This window comes from Dromaius novaehollandiae, chromosome 26, assembly GCF_036370855.1.
Source record: "Dromaius novaehollandiae isolate bDroNov1 chromosome 26, bDroNov1.hap1, whole genome shotgun sequence".
Lineage (NCBI taxonomy): Eukaryota > Metazoa > Chordata > Aves > Casuariiformes > Dromaiidae > Dromaius > Dromaius novaehollandiae.
Window position 1 is genome coordinate 8,275,245 of NC_088123.1, and position 24,616 is coordinate 8,299,860.

Sequence of the window (24,616 nt, forward strand, 5' to 3'; positions counted from 1 at the left end):
GAGGGTCCCGCGGGGACCGGGGTGCTCTGGTGGGCGTGCGGCTCCCCTCGCCCATGGGGGCCGGCCCGGGAGCCGTGGAGCCCCCGCTGCCCCCGTCACACCCCGGCATTGTGAGCCCAGGCCCAGCTGGCCTCAGCCCAAAGGTATTTTGTGAGGGAGGCGGTGGCCAGGGCATCTTCTCGCAGCCCTGCAGCCGGTCCCCGCTGTGCTGTGGCACCGCCGGGTCTGGCTCGCTGCCCCGGGGCACCGAGAGCAGCGAGTGGTGCCCGCAGCCCCCGGGGCAAAACTCCAGGCTCCTGCTCGGTCGTGGTTAAAGTCTTTTAATAATTACAAGAATTCCAGATTCATTACAGAAGAGTTTACAACAAATAATATTTCTCCATACAAAGGCAAAATAAACTTTTCAAGTAACAGCGTCCTGGCCCCGGAGCGTCAGCGCCAGCGACGAGCGGGAGGGGTGTGCTCGCCGCCGGCCGAGCCGCGCGCCCCGGGGCTGCTCCCGCGTCAGGCACTGCGGGCCGGGGCGCGCGGGATGCGGCCTCGGCCGGGGAGAGCCCGGTGCCCTCCCGGGGCCCCCAAATGCACTTGTTGCTCCCAGTAAAGGCAGGGCTCGGGGCTCGGGGCGCAGCGAGCGCCGCTGCGGGAACGGCTCCAGCAGCGGCGCCCGGGGAAAGTTTGGCAAAAGCGGAGCCGGGCGGCGAGGGTGCCGGGGACCAGGCGTCCTCCCCACCGCGGCGGGGCGGCCCCAGGCCCGGCGCCCCTAAGGCACTCGCGGGCATGGCCAGGCACCGGGGCTGCGCGGGGCCGGGCGCCGCGGCGGCTCCACGCTGGGAGCAGAGCCGGGGCAGCGCCAGGGACCTGCACACGCCGGCACAGGCATGCACGTGCATGCACACGCATGCACACACTTGCACATGCATGCAGACGCCTGCATATGCATGCACATGCATGCACGCGCCTGCACGCGCCTGCACAGGCACCAAGGCTCTCCGCTCTTCCCTAAAAAGAGCAAAAGCCTCATGGCTACAGCTGGGAAGGGGGCTCTTCTCCTCTCCCCGGGGCAGAGTCCCGACTCTGGCGCTGGCGCTGTGGGCGCACCGGCTCCCCAGCGCCCTGCCGCCGCGGGCCCACGGGCCGGTACGGGGACCGGGAGCTCCCGGCAGCGCCCAAATCTGGGCATCGCCAGAGGCCCCTCGGCCCCGAGCACCAGAGCCCGCAGGGGGGTTAGGGAGGTTAAGGGAAAGGCCATTTATATAATGACAACATATTCCCAAAAGGCATCAACATATTATTATTATTGTTTAATAAAACCCCATATAAAACTGAAGCAGCAGCAGCAATTCTTATTGAGGGACCTAAACTGAAATAGGTTTAGAACATAATTTAAAAAAATAAAAACAGCAAAAGTAGCAAAATATATGAACTTTTTTTTTTTATAGCAACTGATATCTACCAGCCACTAGTACCTTACTACCAAACTGGTATATCTCTGGTAACAACCCTTTTAAAAAGACATGTAAATATATATTCATATTTATACATACTTTTAGCTATGTACACGAGACTCTTGCTTTAGCACTGGTGTGTCTGGCTGCCTCTGCTGTCGGTGCTGAGCAGATGTGTACGGTGCATCTCCCGCTTCCAGGTGCCACGAGTTTGGTCAGCAAAGCGGATCGGTGCCGGCACTCGCGCGCTCTCGGGACCCGCCGCAGACCACCTCGCGCGGCAGGACCCGAGCGGCAGGGCCCCGCGCCGCCCGCACGGGAGACGCCTCCAGCGCTGCCCGGCTCGCACAACCTCACCAGCCGCCGAGCCGCCCCGAAATCCCCGCGCAGGGCTGGCGCCGGCTTACCGAGCCGTCGGCGTGCGAGTCACGGGGCTGCGAGAGCCCAGCTTTGCCTGCCCTGCCCGGGCGTCACCTCCCCGAAGCTGCCTGGTTCTCCCGCACGGCGCCGGCCAAAGAGGAGGACTTGGGTTTAACCAGGTGGAAATATCCAAGCACGGATTTTACGGAAGAGAGTTTAAAAAACCCAAAAATCAAACCCAAAACCTCTGGGCTGCAGCGTTCACAGCTAAGGCGGCAGGAGAAGCTGGGTTGAGACGTAGGTGGTTGGTTAGGTGAGATGCTAGGTGATGTCCTTGGAACCTCGGGCACGCGCTCGGCACGGCCGTGGGCAGCACCGTGCCGGCAGCCGGCAGCCGGGGCGCCGGGGTCTGCAGTCCGCCGCCGCGCGCGGCACCCTCAGTGTCGCTTCAGGCCGCCGTTGCTGTGCTGGGGCGGGTACTTGGGAAGACAAGGCTCGTCCGGGAGGGGGTCGTGGGAGAAAACGGAGTCCTCTCCCGAGGAGCAGGTGGAGCTGCGGGTGTCCGGGAAGCCGGGGGAATACTGATCCAGCGGCATGGAGAGATCCAGGTACTCCTGCGGGGACAAACCCCGCGCGGGCGCTCAGGCTGGGGCCGGGTCCCGCGCCGCCCGCCCCGGCCGCCGGCCGCTCTCCTACCTGGTTGGAGGTCATGGCCACGATCCTGTCGAGATCCTCCACCAGCTGCTTGAAGGTGGGTCTCTGCGAGGGGACCGCGTGCCAGCAGTCCCGCATCATCATGTACCTGGGCCGGGAGAGGGGCCGTGAGATGCCGGCCGGGACCGCGGCGCTGCGAGCCGGCGATCCTGGCCGCGAGCGCGGCCGGCAAAGCTGCTGTTTCCCGGACTTAGCGCTAATCCCCGTCGGGGAAGGGACGGGCCGCCCCCAGCCCTCCCTCCTGGCCCTGCGTGCGGGGAAGGACACGGGGCTGCTTCACGAGCAGGACGCAACCGAAAGCTAAGCGAGTCCCCGCTCCGGGGTCATCCTGGGATTCGCTCCTGCCGAGCAGGAACAAAGGGAGGTGCTGATTATTGCAAACAGATTTAGCTGATATTTTTGCAGGGCCGGGAACGGTTGGGAAAATAACTCTGAACATCTGCCACGCTCCCAAGCATGCACCTGGCTCCGCTCTCGGCCGGGGGTGCGCGGCCGGGGAGGCAGCCGGGCGCTGCCGCGGGAGCCGGGGGCCGGGAGCGGCGCGGCCCCCCGGGAGCCGGCCCCAGCCGCACTCACAGCTCGTTGGTGCAGTTGCTGGGCTTGTCCATCCGATGGCCTTCCTTGAGCAGCTTGAAGAGCTCCTCGACCGGCACGCCGGGGTAGGGCGAGCCGCCCAGCGTGAAGATCTCCCACAGCAGCACGCCGAAGGACCACCTGCGCGGGAGCGAGCGCCGGTCAGGCTGCGCAGAGCCCGGGCTCACGCGGAGCGTCCCCGCGGCCGGGAGGCCCAGGCGAGGCCGGCGGCAGGCTCGGCTCTCGGCGCGCTGCACCAGCACGAGCCCCGGCACCAGCTGGCAGCCTCGGGGCAGGGCAGGGCTGGGGCTGCCGGCTTTGAGGCACGCTGGAAGACAAGCCCCACTGCCAAATGATCTGGATTCAAAATCTTTCTAATGGTTTCCATTACTAATGGATTTCTAATGATTTCCATTAAGTTTGGGCAAATCACACCTGGTGCACTTCACCTTTGTGAATATACCCCCAATACTGGATTTAGCAGCACAGGTTTAGAGCTGCTCTGGGGGTACAACGGGGCAGGACGCTGCTTCGGTTAGAAGCAATGGCACTGCCGCGCTGGGGGGGTGAGAAGGGCAGCGGTGCCGAAGCCACGTCGCTGCCTCGCAGCAGCACGCCCAGCTGCACGGCAGCCGCGGCCCCGGAGGGAAAGCAAGAACGTCCCCTTCCAGCAGCGATTTCGGCTGCCATCTCCCACCCGCAGCGGGGCCTGATCCGGCCGAGTGCTCGGGAAGCTCCCGGGCGTGCAAGGTCATGCGAGGAGCACGCGCGCTGCAGCCGGCACTCACACGTCGCTCTGGTGAGTGTAGATGCGGTCGAACAAGGCCTCTGGTGCCATCCACTTCACCGGCAAGCGACCCTGCGTGCAAGAAAGTCCCACATCAGCTCAGTGCCAGAAGGAGCGTGTGGCTCCGGGAGAGGACTCCTGCGTGCTCGCGGCTCTTCCAGCCCGGGCTAGAGCATCCCCGTGCTCGGAGACGGCCGGGCTGCCACGCCGCCCTTGTCCCCCGCCAGCTAGAGCCCGCGTCCACCGCTGCCCCGGCGCGGCACTCACGTTAGTCGTCTTCTTGTAGTAATCTATGTGGTGGATGTCGCGGGCCAGGCCGAAGTCGGCGATCTTCATCACGTTGTCTTCGGTCACCAGGACGTTCCTGGCCGCCAGGTCCCTGTGGATGCACTGAGCAGAGCGCGGGGCCGTGAGCGGCTGCCGCCCCGCCACCATGCCAGATTCCCGAGTGCGAGACGGGGAGAGGGGCCGGCCACGGAGCCGCTCACCTTCTTGGAGGCCAGGTACTCCATGCCCCGGGCCACCTGGTAGGCGCAGGACACCAGGTCCTTGAAGGAGAGCTGCTCCTCGGGGACACGGGCGGGGTTGTAGCAGTACTCCATGCCGGGGGGCCGCCGGGCTTGCAGGTACTCGCGCAGGTTGCCCTTGGACGCGTACTCCACGATCACGTAGAGCGGGCCTGCGGGCGCGAGGGCGCGGGGCTGAGCGGGACCGCGCACCCGCTGCGAGGCCCATCGCTGCCACGGGACCCCGGTGTCCCTGCAGCAAGGACGTCCCCTGCCCGCTCGCCAGCCCTCACCGTCCTGCGTGCAGGCTCCCAGCAGGTTGATGATGTTCTTGTGCTTCCCGATCATCTTCATCATCTCCATCTCGGAGATGAGGTCGGACAAGTCCTTCTCCGTGGCGTCGGCTAAAGCAAGGGAGAAGGGCGCAGCGGTCACGGGGGGCCATCCCTGCCCGGCGCGTCCCGCCAGGAACGCCCGGCCCCGGGTGCTCGCCGCCACTCACACTTGAGCATCTTCACCGCCACTTTGGTCACGCGGTTGGGCTTGTCCTTGTCGAGGCCGATGGCTTCCGCCAGCACCACCTGCCCGAAGCAGCCTTCTCCCAGGGGCTTGCCCAGGATCAGCCTGGCGGGGAGAGGACGCCGCGTGAGGGCCGGGGCCGGGGGTCCCGGGGGGGGGGGGCAGGCGGGACGCGGCTGGGCCCCCAGGTGCCTCACCTGTCCCGCGGGAGCTCCCAGCGCGGGTCTTCGGGGAGCTCGTACTCGGAGACGCCGGCCAGCATGGGGGTGCCGCTGGAGGAGAGCCGCGAGGGCCGGACCAGCATCACCCCCGAGTTCATGGAGGAGCTGGAGTCGGCCGAGACCTGCAGCGGGGAGGCAGGGGCCGTGGGTTACCTTCGGGCCGCGGCGGGCTGGGCGCCGTGGCGGGGTGCGGACGGGCCCCCCACGGCACCGCGGCGCAGGACGGTGCCGTCTGCAGCCGCCTCGGCATCCCTGCTTCCGATGGGCCGGGGCTGCGTTATCCGTAATCAGCGTCCTGCACGCTGCTGCCACAAAATGCACAGCCCGGGAGTCCTCCTGTCTCCTCGCCGGGCAGAACACGCTCTTCCGCTCCAGCGTTACGCTGCTGCAAATCCTCCCAGTCCCTCCCGTCCCCTGTCCCCTGCTGAGGATGAGGAGGGGCTCTGCAGGCTGCCCCGCTCGCCGCTCCATGGCCGGGTCCCCCCAGTCCCTCCTAACCCCTCGACCCCCCCCAGCTGCCGCTGCTCCCCGGGGACGGGCACACCGGCACGGAGGGGCAGTAGGTGCAAACAAACCCCCTCTCTACTTTCTGTTACCTGTCTGCGCAGCGGGATGCTCTTGGCCAGCTTGTGCACGGCCAGCTGGCTGTTGAAGTCGGTCTTCTTGGTGGTGCTCTTCATCTTGTAGATGATGACGGTGACGACCATGCAGGAGATGAGGAAGGCCCCCGTGCAGTAGATGATGATCTCCAGGTAGAGGGGGGAAGTCATCATGGCAGGCGTGTCCTCAATAGCTGGGGCGGCGGCACGGGGCGTTAGCGCGGCGCGGGGCCCCCGGACGCCGGGGCCCGGGTGTGCGCCGGGGCGGGCGCCGGGGCGGGCGGGCGGCCGCGGGGCCGGGGTCGAGCCGCGGAGCAGGGGCAGCGGGAAGGGCCATGCCCGGGAGCCCCGGCGGGACGGGAGAGGAGCCGCGGCGGCCGCGGCCGGCAGGACCCGGGCTCGGGACCCCGGAGCAGCGCGGTGCAGCACAGCGCGGTGCAGCGACCGGCCCCGCGGCGCCCTGCCCGGCCGTGCCGCAGCTCCCGGGCCGGCGCGTTAGGAGAGGCAGCCGGGGCTGCAGGCAGCACCGACGGCAGCGGGAGCTCGGGGCAGAGCGGCCGGAGCTGCTGCAGTGGTGCAGCCGGAGCTGCTGCGGCGCGGGGCTGCGTGCGCGCCTGCCCAGCATTGCACCCCCCCCAACCCCCAGAAGAGCAGAGCCTCAGAGAGGTGCGAGCGGGAGCCAGGCTTTGTGCCGGTGCCCCTGCGAGCGCAGCGGCGGCCAAAGCTGCGCCTGATAACGGGGAAGTTTTTGCCGGGAAAGCAGCGGCCAAAACTTCCCGCGGCTGCGGTTATCGGGCGCCCCGGGGCAGCGCTGATGGCTGCGGCGCAGCATCAACGGGCCGAGCGGCCGTGCCCGGGCGGCGCAGCGGAAGCGACGTGCCGTCCCGCGGGGCAAGGCCGGCTCCTCCCGCAGCAAACGGGGCGCGGATGCAAAAAAGCGCTCCGGGTTTTTTCTCCTTGGATTCGCCGCCTCTGCCCGGTTTTCGGAGGGCGAGCGCGGGGCAGGGGGGAAACGCCGGCCTTGCCCAGGGGAGTGGGAGCACCCGTGCAAGCAGAGCAGCCCCGGTTAGGTGCACCCACGTATGCATCGCCGGGGCCGGGGAGAGAGCGAGCGGGCCGAGCCCCCGGGCTGCGGCGGGGGGGCCGTGCACGGTGGGAGGACGCGCACCTTCTCCCTCTCCAGCTGGAGAAACCAGCGCCGCGTAGCACCGCAGCTACTCCCACTAGCGGGACCTGCACCCCAGGCACTCGCGGCCGTGCGCGAGGCCATCATTAGTCTTCAGGGCAGAGGGAGCCCGAGCGCTGCCGGGGCAGCGCAGGCTGGGAAGCGCTCTCTCCCGGACCGCGATGCATACGTCATCGAACACGGAAATGAGGGAGGAAAGGGACAGAAAAGGAGTATATACCTTCGAGAACTGTCAACCATGCAGAGTGATGGGAGATCCCAATAGAATTACCCGCCAAACATGTATACTCCCCAGCATCCTCAAAGGAGACATTCCTTAAGTGAAGCACTTCCATTTCCTTGTCTGTTGTGTTAACTCCAGCCGTCTAGAAGGAAAAATGGAAGCAAAAACGGACAAGCAAAAGACATGAGATCTCCTGGGAAGCAGGCCAGAGGAGAGGAGGGAGGAGCAAAGTCTCCTGTGCCAGACCCCGGGGAGCAGACAGACCACTGCAGACCTGTTAAAGAGACCCTCGGGATGACCACTCATCCCGGCGGACCTACGGAGACGCTGGTTAAAACCCTTCACCACACTGAGTTTCCTGCCCATCTGAACATGCTGGCAATGGGCGGCATGGAAAAATGGACCTCGGAGAGACCCGGCCGGCCGGGTTTCGGGAGACGAGAGCGCACGGGGACGGAGACGGGAGGGGTGCGCGGCACTGCCCCGGCCGCGCAACACCCGGGCGGGAGCGCGGGACACGAAAGCCGGCCGGCCACGCCGAGGATTTTTCCATGGCTTTTTGCACCAGAAATACAGCAGAAACGAGAGAGCCCAGAGTTTTTGTTCTCCACCGCTGGGGACTGGCTGTCCGAGGAAACATCCCCCTGGGTGTTCTTCCGATTACCTTTCGCCAGAGGTCTGGTGACCGTGAGCCACGCAGACTGGTTGGCCTCGCCAATATAATTGGAAACCTTACAAACATACTCCCCGCTCTCGGCCTCTGTCACATTATACAGGGTCAGCACCTCCGCATCAGAGCTATTAATCCCCGAGTGCTAGAACAAACCAACAACACAGGAGTCACATTGACGCGGTCGGAAATCGCGAGCGCCCGGAGCGCCGATGCCGGGACTGCCGGCACCGATGCCAGGACTGCCGGCAGCACCGGGGCTCAGCCGTGCCGGGCTCGGCCGTGCCGGCTCCCGGGCGGGCGGGCGGGTGGTCCCAAACCCCGGGGCCCTCGGCGCCTCCGCGGGAATATCCGCGGCTCGCCCCGTGGAGCATCCTCGGTGGGGGAAGAGGCTCCCGTTCGGCCACGCCGGCGGGGACACGCACCAGGGCGGGGGAGAGGGTCCCGCGGGGGGGCTCTTACCTTCAGGATCTGCACGTAGGGCAGGTTGTCGGGGCCGATCTTGCTGCCGTTCACCTCGATGTGCTTCAGCCACTGGATGTGGGGCTGCGGGTCGCTGTACACCTTGCACACGAACTCCACGTTGCTGCCCAGCGCCACCGTCTTGTTGGCCGGGAGCCCGGCCTGGAGGATGGGCCGGTGCGGGGAGCGCTCTGGGGCCGGGGAGACATGGGGCGGCCTTGCAAACCCTCCGCTTCCCGGGATGCGCCTGCCCTTCCCGGGATGCGCCTGCCCTTCCTGGGATGCGCCTGCCCTTCCCGGGACGCTCCTGCCCTTCCCGGGATGCGCCTGCCTTTCCCGGGATGTGCATGCCCCTCCCGGGATGCTCCTGCCCTTCCTGGGATGCGCCTGCCCTTCCTGGAATGCTCCTGCCCTTCCCAGGATGCTAATGTCCTTCCTGGGATGCTCCTGCCCTTCCCGGGATGTGCATGCCCTTCCTGGGATGCACCTGCCCTTCCCGGGATGCTCCTGCCCTTCCTGGGATGCTCCTGCCCCTCCCGGGATGCTCCTGCCCTTCCCGGCCGCGCGGGGCTGGGCTGGGGGCTCGCAGGCGGGACACCCTCGCCAGGGCCCCGGCCGCCGACACCGGGGCCGCGCCGGCGTCGAGCAGCCCCTTTGTCCCCCTCGCTGCCTGTTCCCTTCAGTTTGCTCAGTGTAATCAAATTAAATCACATTTTTAATGGTTCATTTACTGGCATTTAGAGCAGCTCCACATGTGGAACTGCTCAGACCAGCCTCCCCAGCTGGGAATTATGGCTAATAAGGCGATTAGAAAAAGTTTCTGTCTGGCCCGCGGAATTATTTCCCCCGCAATTAGCGATCGCGGCCGCGGCCCCCCGGCCCCCCGGCCCCCCGCCCCGGGACAGCGGGGCTTCGGGAGCCGCCGCCGCGCGCCCGGCTCTCACCCACGACGTCCAGCTGGTAGGTGTGGTTGATGCTGCCGTACTTGTTCTCCACGATGCAGGTGTAGTTGCCCTTGTCGGACGGCACCACGGAGTCCATGATGATGCTCCAGGTCGCGTAGCGGACCTGGCGGCGGCGGCGGAGCCCGTGACCCTCCGCTCCGGCTCCCCTTCCCGGCGGAGCGGCCCCATTGCCCCCAGCCGTCCCGGCCAGCCCGGCGGAGCGCCGCTGGTGCCACCGACCCGCGACACGTCCCCCCGCAAGCCCTCTGCTCCCGGGGCCGCCTGCACCGGGTCCCCCAAGGCACGAGTAAAGCAGCGCTAAAGCCACCCGTCCCCGGCAGCGAGGGAACGGGCCGGGCGTCTTCCCGGAGGAAGGATCTTCCCTGGCTGCACCGCGGCACCGCCGAGCCCTCCCGCGGGGACCCCGAGCCGGCAGGGCTGGGTGGGAAGGGGGATCAGCGGCTCGCTCCGGCCTCCTCCCCCTCCTCCAAAGGCTGCGGCTGGTGCAAACATGCCCCAGAAGCAGGTCAGCGCCGTGGGTCTCTTGCAGCAGGAATGTCGGAGGGGCCATCGGCCCCCGCCGTGGCCTGGGGCTGGGGCGAGCAGGTGCCTCGGTGCCTCTGAAGCTGCAGAGCCCATTCCCACTCCTCCTCCTCCTCCTCCTCCTCCTCCTCCTCCTCCTGGCCGTGCAGCCCCAGGGCGAGCCCCCCGTGCTGGCTCCTTGCAAGGGGCTTGCCGAGAGCCGGCTCTGCCCAGAGCGAGCACCCCGGCAGCTGCGGGCACCCCGGATGGTGGCATGGCCCCCCGGCCCCCACAGGGCACCGCGGCGAGGGTCCCTGCCGTTACCTTGTAGCCGCCGATGCGGTGGTCGGGCTTGAACTCCTTGCCGTTCTTGAGCCAGCGCAGCGTGGGGTTGGGCGTCCCGCCCGACGGGCACTTGAACTTCACCGTTTTGGCCGCGGGGACGGCGTGGAGCTTCTTCTCCATCTTCTCGGGATAGGTCCAGTAGGGAGCTACGGCCTCTGGGGAGCCGGAGCGGGGGCTCAGCGCGGCACCGGCCGGGCTGCACCCGCACGCGGCTCCGGCAGGGAGGGGGCAGGATGCGGCCGGGGGGGAGATGGGGCAGCATCTCTCACGTACGGTTCGGCTTGGTGTTATCCGCCTCCTTCTCCTCCGAGGAGGAGTCGTCTTCGTCGTCGTCATCCTCCGCGGAGGGCAGTGCGTCTGCAGGAGAGGGGACAGTGGGGGTAACGTCTGCGGCAGGGAGCCCGTCCCCGCCTCCCGGCCGGGACCCAGGAGCACCGGCACGGATCCGTCCCATGGCGCGGGAATGTGACGCCCTGGGAGCCAGTGGGACACGCGGTGCCACCTGCACCCAGGCGCAGCAGAGGCTCCTGCCCGCGGCTCCCTTGTCCACGGCGCTGTCGCGGCACGGCCTCGGTGAGCGCTGCCGGCACGCGGGCTGGCCCAGCCGTTGCGGCAGAGCCTGCTGCCGCCCCGCTCGCCCCCACGGAGACGGGGGGCCGTTCGCCCCCTTCCCAAGCGCCCTCTCCTACGCCGCTGCTGCTGACACCGATCCACCCGCGGCAGCCGATGCTGCGGGCACGGAGACGTCCCCAAGCCTCAGCTGATGCCGCCCAACGCGAAGCATTTGCTTTTCTAGCCCTGTGCTTTGAAAGCGCCGAAGTGAACCTGGGCTCCAGCCCAACACACGCTGACTCTTGCAGCCCCTGCAGATCACCCGGCTATCGCCACGCGTGTGCCACTGCGGTGGCAGCCGGCAGCGGAAAGGTATCGTACGGGTTTGCTGGACGGGGAAGACGCGGGAGGCGAAGGTGCCAGACAGCACCCGCACGTCCCACCGCCGGCTGGCCGGAGCCGCGGGCCAGCCGGGATCGCAGCAGCTGCTGCCCTTCTGCAAGGTGGAGGCGACGCACCGCGTGCCGGTCCCTCGCCGGGGGTGCCCACGGGGACCCCGCGCCCCGGAGAGCCGGCGGGCACGATGCAACCCAGACGCTGCAGCGGGGAAGGTCGCGGCGCCGCGTCGGTGACTGCTCCGGGGAGCCGGCGTGCCCCAGGACGCCCGCCCGCGCGAGCGCAGCCGCCGGCGGGGATGCTCCGCGAGCACCCAAACTCACCGCGCCGCCGCGGCACAGCCGCCCGTGGCCAGTACGCGTGCCGACGAGCATGCAAAGGTGCGCACACGCATGCAGAGGGCTTCTGCGTCCTGCTCCGCAGCCGGGCGCCGGGGCTGCCCCTTCCCCGTGTGCCCAGGACCGCTACGAACCTGAGACGTTCACGGAGAAGTAGGTGGTCTCGCTTCCCGAGGGGCTGTTGGTCATGCAGGCATAGAGCCCCGAGTCCTCGGGCACAGCGTCCCTGACCTCTACCTCCTCCCCGGTAATGCGCGTCCGGTTGTTCTCCGCCAGCTGGACCCCGTCTCGCACCCAGTTGATGCTCTGGACGTCATCCCTCAGCCGGCAGCGCAACTGGAGGAGGTCCCCCGGGTGGGCTGAATAGGCCTCCACTTCGATTTGCGCTTTGGGCAGAACTGGAGAGTTAGGAGAGAGAGAGAAGGAGAAAGGACATAGCGGCCGCAGGAAACCATGCTGCGAACGGCGGCGGCGGCGGCGCGGGGCTCTGTTAATGAGGCGACATGCGCTGCTGGGACTCTCGGGGCCGGGAGGCTGGGGTACCGGGATGCCGGGGTACCGGGATGCTGGGGTACCGGGATGCTGGGGCACCGGGATGCCGGGATGGGCCCCGCAGTGGGCAGGCAGCGGAGCAGAGCCCGGCCGGCCGGGGAAGCGGAGCGGCACAGCCCGGCAGCTCGCGGCGCGGGGAGCGAGGCGCAGAGCTCACAAGCAGCACGGCAGGATTAAGCGCTTCGCCGCCGCGGTCGTTAGCCAGGGAGTTATAAACTAGTCATGCGCCCTTCGGCCTTTCCCTAAGCGCTGCTTGGCCGCTTGCTCAGAGGAGGAATGCACTTTGGCAAAGTTTGTTTTTTTGAAAAAAAGCAAGGTGGATTTGGGGGAGAAAGGGAGAAAAAGGCAGTGTGAGGCGCGGTGGGCGGCACTGCCACGGGGCAGCCGCCGAGGACGGTCCGTGGGGCCGGGGCTGGAGGGGAGACGCCGGGAAGGGCCATCCCACGGGAGACCCCGCGACAGGTGCCCGCGGGCCGCCGCAGCACTGCCCGCTCTCCGGGGACGGGGCCGCAGCTGCTCCCGCCGCACACTTGTGTTCGCCGCACAAAGGTCCTTTCTCTGCCCCGGGGCTCCCCGAGCTGCTGCCCGGTGTCCGGGCGCGTTCGAGCGACTCGGTGCTCCGGGGCCGTCCTCTGCCGCCCGCGCCGGGGCAGAGCTGCTCGCCAGCTACTGCTCGGGAGGACGCCCGGTGCCAGCGCGGGGAAGGATCCAGGCTTGAACCCATCTGCTCCTGTTTGCTGGCCCGGGGAAGGGCTCAAGCTGGCGCGGAGGCTCCTGGCGTTGGGTGCGCGTTGCTCCCGCGTCCCGCGTGCTCTGCACCAGCGCCGAGGCCGCGCACTTTCCTCCAAGCAAGCGCTGCGTGTCCGAAGCATCGCCAGGGCCTCGCGGCTCTCCAGCCAGCGGCCGTGCCTCCGCCCCGCCGGCCGTTCCCGGCGGCTTGCTCCTGCCGGCAAGGGTCCCCGGCACCCAGCCGCGGTGCCCGCGAGCGCGGGAGCAGACGGACCATCCTTTGCAGACACTTGTGTCAGCTTCAACTGTCCATATTCTCCCTTAAATCAGCGCTTCAGCCAGCATGCTCCAAATGCCACGACTCAGTGCAATGAACAACCCCAAAACCTCCAAAATGATCCCACGCGGGCGGTCAGACCCCCGGGTGACGGCAGCGGGGCCGGACGGTTGCCGTGCCGGTGCCCCTGCCCTGGCCGTCGCGGTGCCGGTCCCCGTCCCGCAGCAGCGGAGCAGCCCCGCGTGCCGCCAGCGCTGCACCTTGCCTAAAGTGACAGACCCAGCGCTCAGCTCCAGCTTACCAACCGGGACCTGCGCTTCGGCTTTTGGCCCCTTCTCTTGTACATAGGAGAAGCTCCAGGGGGGAAAAACATCTAAGAAGAGCTCAAGAGTTGTGCTTTTTTCTTTCACTTGAGACTTAAATGGAAACAGCTTGTTGGGAAGGACTCGGCGCTGCCTCCACCGCTGGACGAGCACAGCCAGCGCCTCGGCTCTGCCAGCGAGATGGTGACAGCGTTTCAAGATGGAAGACGAGCACTGGAGGAGTCCTTTGGGTAGCGGGGGGAGAATCCCGCCTCTCCGACTCTGCTTCCCGTTTTCCTCCCGCGCAGCCCCCCAGCGCGGGAGCTTCCAGCAGCGCCGATGGGGTCCGTCCGTCCGTCCGCGTTGCTGAACGCCGCCGGGCTCAGTGGCACCGCGTCCTCCTCTTCCTGCCCCTGCGCCTCCTTCCCAAGCACAGCAAGGTTGGCGAGCGACAAACGCGGCCGTGAAACCCAAACCGGCACCGAACAGTGAGCGCGGCGGAGCCCGATCAGCCCTGCTGCGGCCATGGGACCCGGGTGCCTCCGGGACCGGCCGGCCGGGGCGGCGAGGGGCAGCCGCAGCCCCGCGAACGCGCCTCGAGACCGGCCCAGGAGCAGGGGCGCGATGGAGCGGCCAGAGCAGCCTGCAGCGGTTTTATTACTTTATTCCAGCTTTGAAATGGAGCTGAAAACTGAGTGCGGTCTGGCGAGCGGGAGGCAGATGGTGAGTGTCACCAGGTCCCTATAACTGTCACGGGCTCCGCGCGGCCGGGCCGGGCAGCCCGGGAGCCGCGTTTAGGGAGCCCGGCAGCACAGATTAACCTTTAGCCCTGCCGCATTCAGCCGGGCTCTCAATGCAGCCCCGCTCCCCCCTCCCACCTTTTTTTTTTCCAGGATTTTGCATGCAAATGGCCCCACGCCAGACCCAGCCATCAGAATGTAGAAATTCTGCATTCAGCCCTAACAAAACAGTGCAAACTGCTGTGTTTGCCAGAGTGATTGCAATAAAGCAGCCAACAAAGCGGCGCAGGGAACAATAAAGGCTGAATGGCTGAGATCAGCAGGTCCTCCCGCCGGTTGCCCGGGAAACCCCACCAGGGCTTACTGAAGGTATTTCCTGAAGAAAGAGCACACACATGCCCAACAGCTCTGCTAATCCCAACAGGAAGCGCTTACCGGGACGTGCGCACTGGCTGCTTTCTTATTTAAAGAGTTTCTCTCCCTGCTTTCCCCCCTCTGCTGCCTGTGGGCGTGCTGGGGCGGCCGGGGCTGCTCCCCGCCGCCGGAGCATCCCGCCGGAGCACCCCACCAAAGCACCCCGCCGGAGCACCCCGCCAGAGAATCCCACTGAAGCATCCTGCTGGGGCATCCCACCGGAGCATCCCGCTGGAGCATCCCGTCAGAGAACTCCACTGAAGCATCCCGCTGGAGCATCCCGCTGGAGCATCCCGCTGGATCGCGGCTGCACGGCCGTTGCCTGCCCATCGCCAGGCCGTGCCGAGGGCACCACAGCTCCCTGCACCGCGGTTCCCTGCACCGCGCCAGCATCCCCACGGCAGCTCTGCAGCTGCCGCCCTGCATCCCGGCACGCTCCGGCTGGGAAAGGCCAGGCCGGGCCGAGCCAGGCGCCGGCACAGGCGGCTCCGGGCAGGGAGAGCCGGGCACCAAGCGCCAGAGCAGCCGGGGGTGCAAGGGAGGCCGCATTCCCGCTCCGCCTGGGAAAATCCGCCTGCGCCTTCCCAGAGCCGGGCCAACACCAACCAAAGCAGGCTGCTCCGCTGGGAACGGCCCGCGGACACGGCGGCCTTGCACCCCGCGCGGGGCCGGGGCCGGAGGAGGGCGGCTGCCGGAACAGCCACCGCTGGTGCCTTCCCCTCGGGGACGCGTCCTCGCCGGGAGAGGGGGATTCACGCGCTTCCCCGGGGCCTCCTGCTTTCCCAGGCTGTGCACGAAATGAAGCAGCATTTAATTACCAGGCGGGCTGGCAGTTAGCGAAGCTGCCGGCATAAATCCGTGCCGCTCCCCCGGGACGCGTGGCAGCAGCCCGGCCTCGCTCGGCCCTCTGCCGCGGAGAGGAGACGGCGGGGCAGCAGCTCCGGCACCGCACCGCTCCCCCGGGGCGCCCCGGTCCCGGTCCCGGTCCCGGTCCCGGCTGGGACCTGCGCCAGCCCCGCGCAGCGCTGCTGCGTTCCCAAACACCCGCAGTTCTTCTTTTCCCCCTCCGTTAAGGGCTGCAGTGACAGCATCTGAGCGGGAAGGCGGGAGGCAGGGAACGACGCCGGGAGGGAGGGAAGCGGCGCGATGCCGAGGACGGTGCGGTGCCGAGGACGGTGCGGTGCCGAGGACGGTGCGGTGCCGAGGACAGGCGGCCTCCCGGCTGCCTCCACACAGGGGACTGGGGGGGGCTGAGCAATGGGGCGGCCCCGGCCCCCCGCGAACCCGGCCCCGGGCCCCCGAGCGCAGCGGCGAGGAGCCTGGAAATGCCCCAGCCCCGGGAGAGGACAACGGCGGACGAGGAGAGGGGGGGAAAAAAACCCTCTGCAGTTTTCGGCAGGTCCCCGTGCGCCCGCGGACAAAGGCTGCCTTTGTGCGGCGGGGCGACGGCAGGCTGCACATGGAAATTTCTTGGCTTTTCCCCTCAACTGGATTTTTTTACCACCTCCAAATTTAGGTAACTATAAAATACAGTAAGTGCCCATTAATATTTTATCCGCTGCAGATTTTGCAATCGCAGCAGCGAGGCGCTGACAAAGGCGGCGTCTGGGCCCCCTCCCTGCCACGAGGAGGGGGCGGGCCGGCGGGCCGCGATCCTCCCTCCCGCGCGGCCGAGCCGGGGGCCGCCCGCCGCGTGAGCCCGGGGATTACGCGCTCCCTGGGACGGCGGCTTAGCCGCCTCAAAACCAGGAGTAAACTGAAACCCCATAAACGGGGAGAACAAAGTCCGCGAAAGCTGCTGCCTCCGCCGCGGAGGGGGACCCGCGCGTCCCCGCCGCTGCCCTCCGGACCGTGCCGGCGGGGCCCGGGAAGCGCCGCTGCGGCGCGCGGGGAGGCAGCACCGGGTCTGCTGCGGTGTCCCCAAAGCCCCCAAAGCCCCCGGGTCCCACGGGGACGTGGTCCTGCCATGGTGTCCCCAAAGCCCCCAGCTCTCGCAGGGACAAAGTCCTGCCATGGTGTCCCCAAAGCCCCTGGGTTCCCTGGGGACGAGGTCCTGCCGTGGTGTCCCCAAAGCCCCCGGGGCCCCTGCAGAGATGCAGTCCTGCCGTGGTGTCCCCAAAGCCCCTGGGGACGATGTCCTGCCATGGTGTCCCCAAAGCCCCCGGGTCCCCCAGGGATGCAGTGGCATCACCTGCCACTGCCTGCTGCTGCTCCCAAGGTGCCTGGGGCCACGGGCGGGCGCATTAAGCCCCCAGAGCCCTCCTTTGCCCCCCAGCGCTCGGCAGGGATGGCTCTCCTCCCGCCACGGCGGGCTGAGGCGGATCACAGCATCCCCTCTGTCCCGGTGAGCTCCCGCACAGCTCCGGGGCCCCGGACCGGCCGCGGCCCCGCGCTGGCTGCTCCACTCCCGCAGGGCGCTGTGCCCCGAGCCCCGCCGGAAACCTCCCCGGGAGGAGCAATCTCCTGAGAAAAACATGTTTATCCCCGTCAGCCGCACTATTTACAAAAGCAGGGAGCGAGCGTGCCCACGGAAAGTCTCGGAGAAGCTTGCCCGGGCGGGATGCTCTGTGCCGGGCGGCATCGCAGCCCGCAGCCCCGCCGGGCCGCTCCGTGTCCGCGCCCAGGGCTCCTGCCGCTCCGAGCACAGCCCCGGCCCGGCAGGGATGCACGGGGGATGCGGGGGGATGCACAGGGACCACGCCGGTGCCCCATCGTCGCCTTCCCGTGCCGCACGGGCTCTGCCCGGGCTCCGGCAGCGGGGGCAGCTGGCTGAAGGCACACGCTCTACCTCCGCCCAAGGGAAACAAGAGGGCGGTTTGTTTCCTTCTCCAAACGGAGGACGTTGGGTTTTGTTGCAATTTTCCCCCTGATTTAAAGTGCCCACAGGCGATGCTGGATGCGTGCTCACGTTTCTGGAGCTGCTTTCAGCAGCGAATACTCACCACGTTCCCACCAGCGCCAGGCAGCGAACGCCAAGACGCCGGGCAGCTGCTGGACACCACATGCTCCCGCGGACAGACGTGCCCGCGCGCCCGCTCTCCTTTCGCAAGGCGCAGGCGACACCAAACGCCCCGGCCCCAAAGAGAAACGCGGAGGAAGAGGGGTGGGACAGAGGCACCTCCTGCCCCAGCGGTCGCGGGCGCCCCGAGCAGCGGCTGGGCATCGCCCGTGGTCCCGCGGCAGCTCCCGCGCGGCGGTCGCTTACCTTGCTCGGGCAGGGTCGGGGCCGGCCTCGCCGCCGACAGCGTGGCTGTGACCAGCACAGCCCAGAGGATGAGGCACCGCCAGGTAAACATCCCACTTGCGCGGCTACTGCTCGGCGACTGGGCTCCGCCGCTCCGGCTCCATGGGGGCCCCGGGCTCGCCGGGCGGCCGGGGCGCTGCTGGGCGCTGCTCCGGGCCGCCAGCCCCTCCGACCTGCGGCGGGAGAGCAGAGTGAGGGCAGGGCCCCCGCGTCCCGCGTCCCCGCGTCCCCGCGTCCCGCCGCCCCGGCCCCCGCGAGCGGCGATGCGCGACCCCGCGGCACTCCTGCAACCGGACGAGCCGCGATGGCCAAAGCTGCCGTCCCGCGCGCGGCCCTGCGGTCGGGCTCTGCTCGCATCCCCGGCAGCGCGCTCTGCCCGCCAGCCCACCGAGCGAGGGGCGTCCCGCGCCCCCGGGGCAGCCCAGCGCTGGGGTTTCTGCAGAAAACGCTGGTGTGCTGAGGGCTAAGGCTGCTGGCAGAGCAGAATCAAGTTAAGCAAAATTCCCGGGAGAGAAATTTTCAAAAGCCATCTAGAAACCTGGGGGGTTCTGCTCTGCTGTCTCCCTCTTCCTACACTTCGTTTGCACTAAAAAGGGGAATTTTAATAATGATGAAAATGCTGTAAAATTTTTGAAGAAAAACACCCGACTTGACCCAAGCTGGCTTTCCATGGTGGGGCAGAGCTTTTCTCAGATGCAAAACTGGGGCAATCTTCCAACCTCGAAGAGTTTTGGGGACAGGAGAGCTGCTTCTGCCCGGCGCTGGAAACGGGGCCGCCCCTGCGCTGCGGAAGCACGCCCGGAGGCACGCCACCCGCGAGCATCCGCGCCGTCTCCTCCTCGTTTTCCCAGCATCTGCGGCTGCAAACACCTCTGCTCCGGGCAGCTTGCGAGATGGAGGAAAACCTGCCGAAACCTCTGTGCCCGTCCCCGGGGCGCATCCCCCGCGCGCCCCAGCCCCGTGGACCCCACGGCCGGCGCTGGGGCCTCGGCCGGCACCGAAGGGGTTAGCGGGGCTCCGCGGCCGCCGCTCGCATGTGCAGCAGATCTCCTTGCACCGACAGCTGCTTGCGGAGCGGCTGCGCAGGGAGAATCCCCCGGCTCCCGCGGCCAATTTTGCGACGGGCTCTCGTCCCGCCGAGGGCAGCGCGGTCGCAGCGGGCGCCCCGGGACGCGCCCTCCAGGCGGGACGGCTCCTGCCCCGGGTGCCCTTCCCACCGGAGACCCCGCTCGGCCCCGTCCCGCTCCCCGCGCGGCGCGGGAAGCGCTGCCAAGACTCGCTCTGGGGAGCGGCTGGAGCCGGAGCGCGGCCCCGCTCAGCCGTCCCGGCCGGCTGCTTTCCGCAGGGGTTTAAGCAGGTCGCCGCGCTCCACCCTCCGCCACACATCTGCCGCTTCGCGGAAGCCTCCGGTCGAGGTCCTGACACTGGCGGCAGCTAATTGTCCCCCCGGGCCCGGCCGCGGAGCCGGCTCGCGGGACCCGCGCCAGCTAGTTGCATAACCCGCGCGCGGCCGCGCCGGCTCGGACCGGGGCCCTGCCGACCCGCGGACCGGCACCAGCGGCCCGGGCAGCCGCTCGGAGCGATGCACGGAGCGGGGCGGGGACAGGCCGGCGTCGTGCCCGCAGCCTCCCGCCCCAGCGCCGGGTACCGCCGTGCCTGTGCTGCCGCCCTCGCTGCGCCGACGTCCCGGGTTCAAACGTCCCCCCTCCGAAGCAGACCCTCCGCGCCGTGCCGCGCCGCGGAGCCCCGACCGCGGGGGAGCCCGCACCTCCTCCCGCCCCACCGCATCCGTGCCGAGCGCGTGCTGCCAGCAGCGGTGAGTAACCGCCGCGGTGACTAACAACCCGCCACTCATCCCGCCCGCGGGAGCGGGGCCACGCGGCGCCACGGCCCCCCGAGCAGCCGCCCAGCACTCGGGCGTGGGAACCGGGAAAACGGGCAGGGAGAAACCGGGAAGCCGGGCAGGGAGAGCGGCGCCCGGCAGCCAAACGCCGGCGCTCGGAGGCGCCAGGCAGCGCGCTTTGCAATAGTCATTGACTTAATAATTTATCGGGGCTTGGGAGGGGGAGGCGGAATTCTCCGCGGAAAAGTCTTGGGTATTTCTGGAAATTATTTTCTGCGGTTTTGTTTATCGACTGCACATGCTCCCCGGAACATGCCCTAATGCGGCGCGGCCGCCCCACGCCTGGCCCACGCCGCCGGGGGGGAGGGGGGGGGAACGGTGCCGCCAGCGGTTCCTGGAGGATGAGTCAGGGCTGGCTCGAAGCGCGGCGAAGCCCTGCGCCGGGGCAGCGCCGAGCGGCCCCACGGCCGCGAGCGAGGCAGGGAGAAGCCTGCAAAGATGCAGAAAGCGCCCGGCCGACGCTCGGCTTCCCCGGGCAGCAGAGGGGCGACAGCAGCTCCGGCCCTGCGGAAAGCGGACGGGCAGGGGATGGGGACGTGCAGCCCTGGCCCGGGACGCTGCGGCTCCGTCCGGGCAGGGGCCGCGCGGGGCACCGTCGCGCTCCCGCGGGGCACCGGCACCCTGCAATTACTGCTCAGGGGAGGATTTAAACCACTAAAAATGGAAGCGGCGGGAGAGGAACCGTGGCTGACTGCCCCTCCGAGACCTGTCTGCTGAGACTGCAATTACAACCGGCCCAATTACACCCACGGAGCTATTTAGGCACACGGACGAGAACGCCCACGCGCGCACCCGCACGCCCTCTCCCCCCGCGCGCCCGCCGTACGCGAGCACCCCGCTTGCCGCATCGGCGACCACGCTGCCGGACGGCCCCGCTCGCGCTGAGCCGACGTCCCGCGCCCGATCCCCTCTCCGAGGCCGCGGCCGGGGGCGGCTCGGCTGGCTCCAGCCCCGGGGCTGAGCTGGCGGCGTGGGAGGGCTCCTCTGCGCGGGGGGGCCGTGCCTGCGGGCTGAGTGTGCCGGGGGAGCCCCTTCCGCCGCCGGCTCATGCCCCGTGAATGCACCGGCGGTGCCAAACGCCGGCACCGGGCCAGGGCTGCTTGGCCGCGACGCCCGGGCGGGGAGCACGGTGCAGGCCGCGTCCCCGGGGTCCCGGTGGCTGCTGCGTCCCGCGGGAGAGCCCCGGTCTCGGCCCGCCGGGAGCAGCCGAGAGGCTTCGGGAGCTGGTGCTGCTGGAAGCCGGGTCTGGCCTAAGCAGGCGAGTTGCCGGGACCACGGCACCGCGTCAGGCTCGGAGCAGAGCTGGTCCCCAAGACCCCGCATCTGCCAGGCATATATACTCAAAATACAGCGGAAAGGACACTGCATTTCTCCCGGCAGCTCAACGCAAGCAGCCCTCCGAGCGCCCTCGCAGAAGAAGGACAGGCCAAAGACAAACTTCTTGGGCAAGTCGAAGGAGACCAGCCTTGCCCTTGCCCACACCTCCCTGCCCCAGCCTACGGCTCGGGTCAGGAACCGAGTATTTGCTGAAATAAAGAGCAAACACAACTGCAAATGTAACTATAGGGAAAAATTATAATGCTTAAAGCAGACACATGCTTGGAAAAATAAATATCCAACTGTGCGGCATACATACAGCGTTAACCCTTCCATGCCGCTTGTCAGAGCCTGGGGCAAGGCCTTGCAGCTACCGGGACCGTCCCGAGCAGAGGGCTCGCTGCACGCTGTCTGCGTGCACCCCACGGAGTGACCGGGGAGCCTGGCCGCGGGGCAGGGAGGACGGGGGGAGGCCCAGCCTTGTCCTCAGCTCTCTGCAAAACCAGCTCCAGCTCAGAAGCAACCTCAACTCCAGGGATCCCTACCCCAAGGCTGGGTTTTCAGATCGGCAGAACATCCATCAGCACCCAAAAACCTCAGCAGGGCTGCTGGGCGCTCCGTCTGGCGACCAGCCCGGGACGTCCCAGAGAGGGACGGTGGGATGCAGCCACCGTCTGCCAATCTCCGGAGGAGGCAAAGGCCTGTTAAGCACCCGGAGAGGGAGCCGGATGGGGGCTTGCTACAGTCAGCTCCTCCAAGGAAATCTGCTGGGAGAGGAGGGACACACATTCCTCCAGCAAACGTTTCCCCCACTGTTTGCTTTTGCCTTCAGCTCCAGGAGCAGAAGGTCTCCAAAGGCTGCTGAGAAGCTGAGGAGCGAGGGGGACTGCCGGGGCTGGACGGGCATCGCGAGGCAGCCCCAGCCGAGCGGCCCTTTCCCGCAGCCAGGGCTTGCAGAGCCGGAGCACCGGGTGAAACCTGCTGCGCTGGAGCCAGAACAGCTCCCAGGGCAGGTTACAGCTCTCGGCAGATCAGTAACCAAGGAGCAGCTCCAGTTTGCACCTGGAAGCACCGTGGGCTCCTTCCCAGCATGGCTGGAGCAGCCGGCGCGGCCACGGCAGGCGCCGACCCCTGCGTGCGCAGGCTGCCTTTGCAACGCCGGGAAGGGCCCCGCTCCTGCCTTCGCCCTGCCGGGGCAGGGACCGTCCCGATTTATTTTAATTCTCCCTGGACACCACGAGGAAAAGGCAACAGTGCATGGCAGCCACCACCGAGATTAAGGAAGGAAGCGCTGGTGTGGGGGGAAAATGGCTGCTAGCCAGGGCGGCGTGCAGGGGCCGCGCTCCCGACCCCGCAGCCCCGGCCGGGCTCGGCGGGGTCCCTGCGCCCTGTGCCCCCCCCACGCGAGCCCATGCGGCTCCTCGCTGCCACGCCGTCCCCCGGCACGGCAAGCCGCTGCTCCTGCCTGCTCCAGCCTGCAAGCAACTCCCAGCTCCACTCTCCTCCGGACGGGAAGATTAGCAGCTTCCAAGGCTCCGCGTTTCATTAACGCGAGCGGTGGGGTGAGCCGCGCTTCGGGGCCGGACCCTTCCCCGGAAGGAGCCGCGCGCCGCTCAGCCGTAGCGCTGCGACGGGGGCAGTTGTTCAGCAACCGAGGCGGAGGAGGGAAAGCGCAGCGCGGCCCCACGCTCCCTGTGTAACCTGAACGCGTTACAAATGGATCCGCAACTCGTGTTCTCAGCTGGGCTGGCTGTTACATAAGGGACGCTGCCTCTGATTGGAGCTTGCCCTCAACTCACCAAAACAGCAAAAATTACAAATACCACAACCAAAAATGCCCCCTGAAACCCAACACGGCCCCGGCTAGCCATGCACGTCGTCCCAGCAGATAGCACAAATATCGCGCACGCCATCAGGCACCACGCCGCACTCAGCGCTCGCCATGTACGAGCACGAACGACTCAGCGATCCTGGCAGAGTTTCGAGAAAAGGCAGACGCAGAATCCCCTCATCTCCCCACGGGCAACTTGCAACACAAAGGAAATACAAAATCCGAGGATCTGCTGTTCCGGCATCTCGATCCCCAGTTACCGCCAGAATGCCCCAACACTAGGAGACTCGAACAAAACAAAACCCAGCGAGCGCCGGCTCCTCATCCATCCCCTTCTGGAAGCCTTGAGGCTCCCGTTTCCGAACTTCTCTCCGCACACAACGGCCAGGCAGCAACTTCGGAAACAAACCACCGAGCCCAGGGCCGGGTCCCGCGGAGCCCCCGGCCCGTCGGCGGCCTCGGGGAGCTCCCGGCCCGCTCGGGGGGGCGCCGGGGCCGCGGGGAGCTTCCCGGGCGCAGCTCCGGCCCAAGGGCACCGGCCCGGCGCGGCTCGGAAGCGCCGCCCAGCCGCGGAGCCCCTGCGAACCGCAGCCCCCGCTGCCCGCCGAGCTCCGATGCCCGCGAACCGGAGCCCCCCCGGGGGTGGAAAAAGGAGCCCCCGGTGCCCGCCAAACTCCGATGCCCGCGAACCGGAGCCCCCCGGTGCCTGTGAAGCCCCGATACCGGCAAATCGGAGCCCCCCGGTGCCCGCAAATCGCAGCCCCCCGGTGCCCGCGGACCCCCGATGTCCGCAAATCGCAGCCCCCCGATGCCCGCGGACCCCCGATGTCCGCAAATCGGAGCCCCCCGGTGCCCGAGAAGCCCCGGTGCCCGCGAGCCGGAGCCCCCCGGTGCCCGCGGACCCCCGACGCCCGCGAGCCGGGCCCCGTCGAGCGGCGGCCGCGGTACTCACCGGAGCCCCGCGGGGCGGCGGCGGCGCGGTGCCCGCCGCTCCCGAACAATGGAGGGTCCCCGGCCGGGGCGAAGGCGCAGCCCCGCCGGCGCCGCGCTCACTGCGGCCGCCCCATGACGGCGCCGGCCCCAGGCGCTCCCGGAGGCGCGGCCGCCCCGACCCGCCCCGACCCGACGGGCGCCGCCGCCGCTGCCGCCGCCGCCGCCGCCGCCGCGTCCCCGCCGCGCGCCCGCCGCCGCCGGACTGAGCCGCTCCCGCAGCGCACCGCCGCCTCCTCCCGGCTCCTCCTCCGCGCTGCCCTCCGCCTTCCTCCCCAGCCCTCCTCCTCCTCCTCAGCGGCCTGCTGGGGCTTGTAGTCGCCGCCGACCCCCTCTCCCCCCTCGCGGGCGCCCCTCCCCGGGGCCTCGGGCCGCCGCCGGGCTTTGCGGGCCGCTTCCCCCCGAACCGTCCGGGCTGTGCGTACGGGGCGCCCGGCCCCTCCGCCGCGGGACGCGTCCGTCGGCGCTCGTCGCCTCTCCGGCTCATCGCTGCTGCGCGCTGGGGAGCGGCGACCGGGAGCCCCGCCGTCCGGGGGGGCAGAGCCCTCGCCCCACGGCACCGGCCGCCTGGCGAGGCCTCCGCTGACCAGAGACGGGCACGCCGGGGCGGGCGGCACGCCGGGGAAGCCCGAGCCCCCAGCCCGGCCCTGCCGCACAGCCAGGCCCCGGGCACCCGCTTTCTGCCGGCAGCTCCGTAGAGCGTTGCCAGACCCAGCTGCCTCCCGGGAGCCGTCCAGGAGCTCCCGCTGCTGGAGCGCCTGCTCCTTCCCTGCGGGGCAGCTCTCTGCCGAGGTCCGGAGCACGGACGCGTGCGAAGCGCCCCGGAAGGCCCCTGCGCGCCCGGGCGGTGCGTGTGCCGGCCGGTCAGGCCTCCAGCCTCTCTCCCGCGTGCTCTAGACGCTGCGGCCTCCCCAGGCCCCGCTTCTGCCGGTCGGGCGAGCTGCCCCGCAGCCAG

The 24,616-nt window shown here is 68.5% G+C and overlaps 1 protein-coding gene across 5 annotated transcripts; it reads right to left on the reverse strand.

Annotated features, from left to right (window-relative positions):
• Positions 1 to 304: 304 nt before the first annotated feature.
• FGFR1 (fibroblast growth factor receptor 1) lies at positions 305 to 24,163 on the reverse strand. 5 transcript variants are annotated; one of them, XM_064497854.1, is made up of 18 exons: positions 24,087 to 24,163; positions 17,582 to 17,793; positions 11,497 to 11,760; positions 10,350 to 10,433; positions 10,056 to 10,231; positions 9,210 to 9,333; positions 8,266 to 8,456; positions 7,131 to 7,275; positions 5,722 to 5,918; positions 5,102 to 5,247; positions 4,888 to 5,009; positions 4,679 to 4,789; positions 4,368 to 4,558; positions 4,147 to 4,269; positions 3,881 to 3,951; positions 3,096 to 3,233; positions 2,502 to 2,607; positions 305 to 2,419 (listed from the first exon to the last, which is right to left on the reverse strand). In XM_064497854.1, the coding sequence occupies exons 1-18, from the start codon at positions 24,146 to 24,148 to the stop codon at positions 2,243 to 2,245; spliced, it is 2,640 nt and encodes an 879-aa protein (XP_064353924.1). In that variant the 5' UTR covers positions 24,149 to 24,163; the 3' UTR covers positions 305 to 2,242. The 5 variants fall into 5 exon arrangements, with proteins under 5 accessions (XP_064353924.1, XP_064353922.1, XP_064353923.1 ...); XM_064497852.1 differs by having other exon boundaries at positions 5,102 to 5,246; positions 5,715 to 5,918; XM_064497853.1 differs by lacking the exon at positions 7,131 to 7,275 and adding an exon at positions 7,798 to 7,948.
• Positions 24,164 to 24,616: the final 453 nt, after the last annotated feature.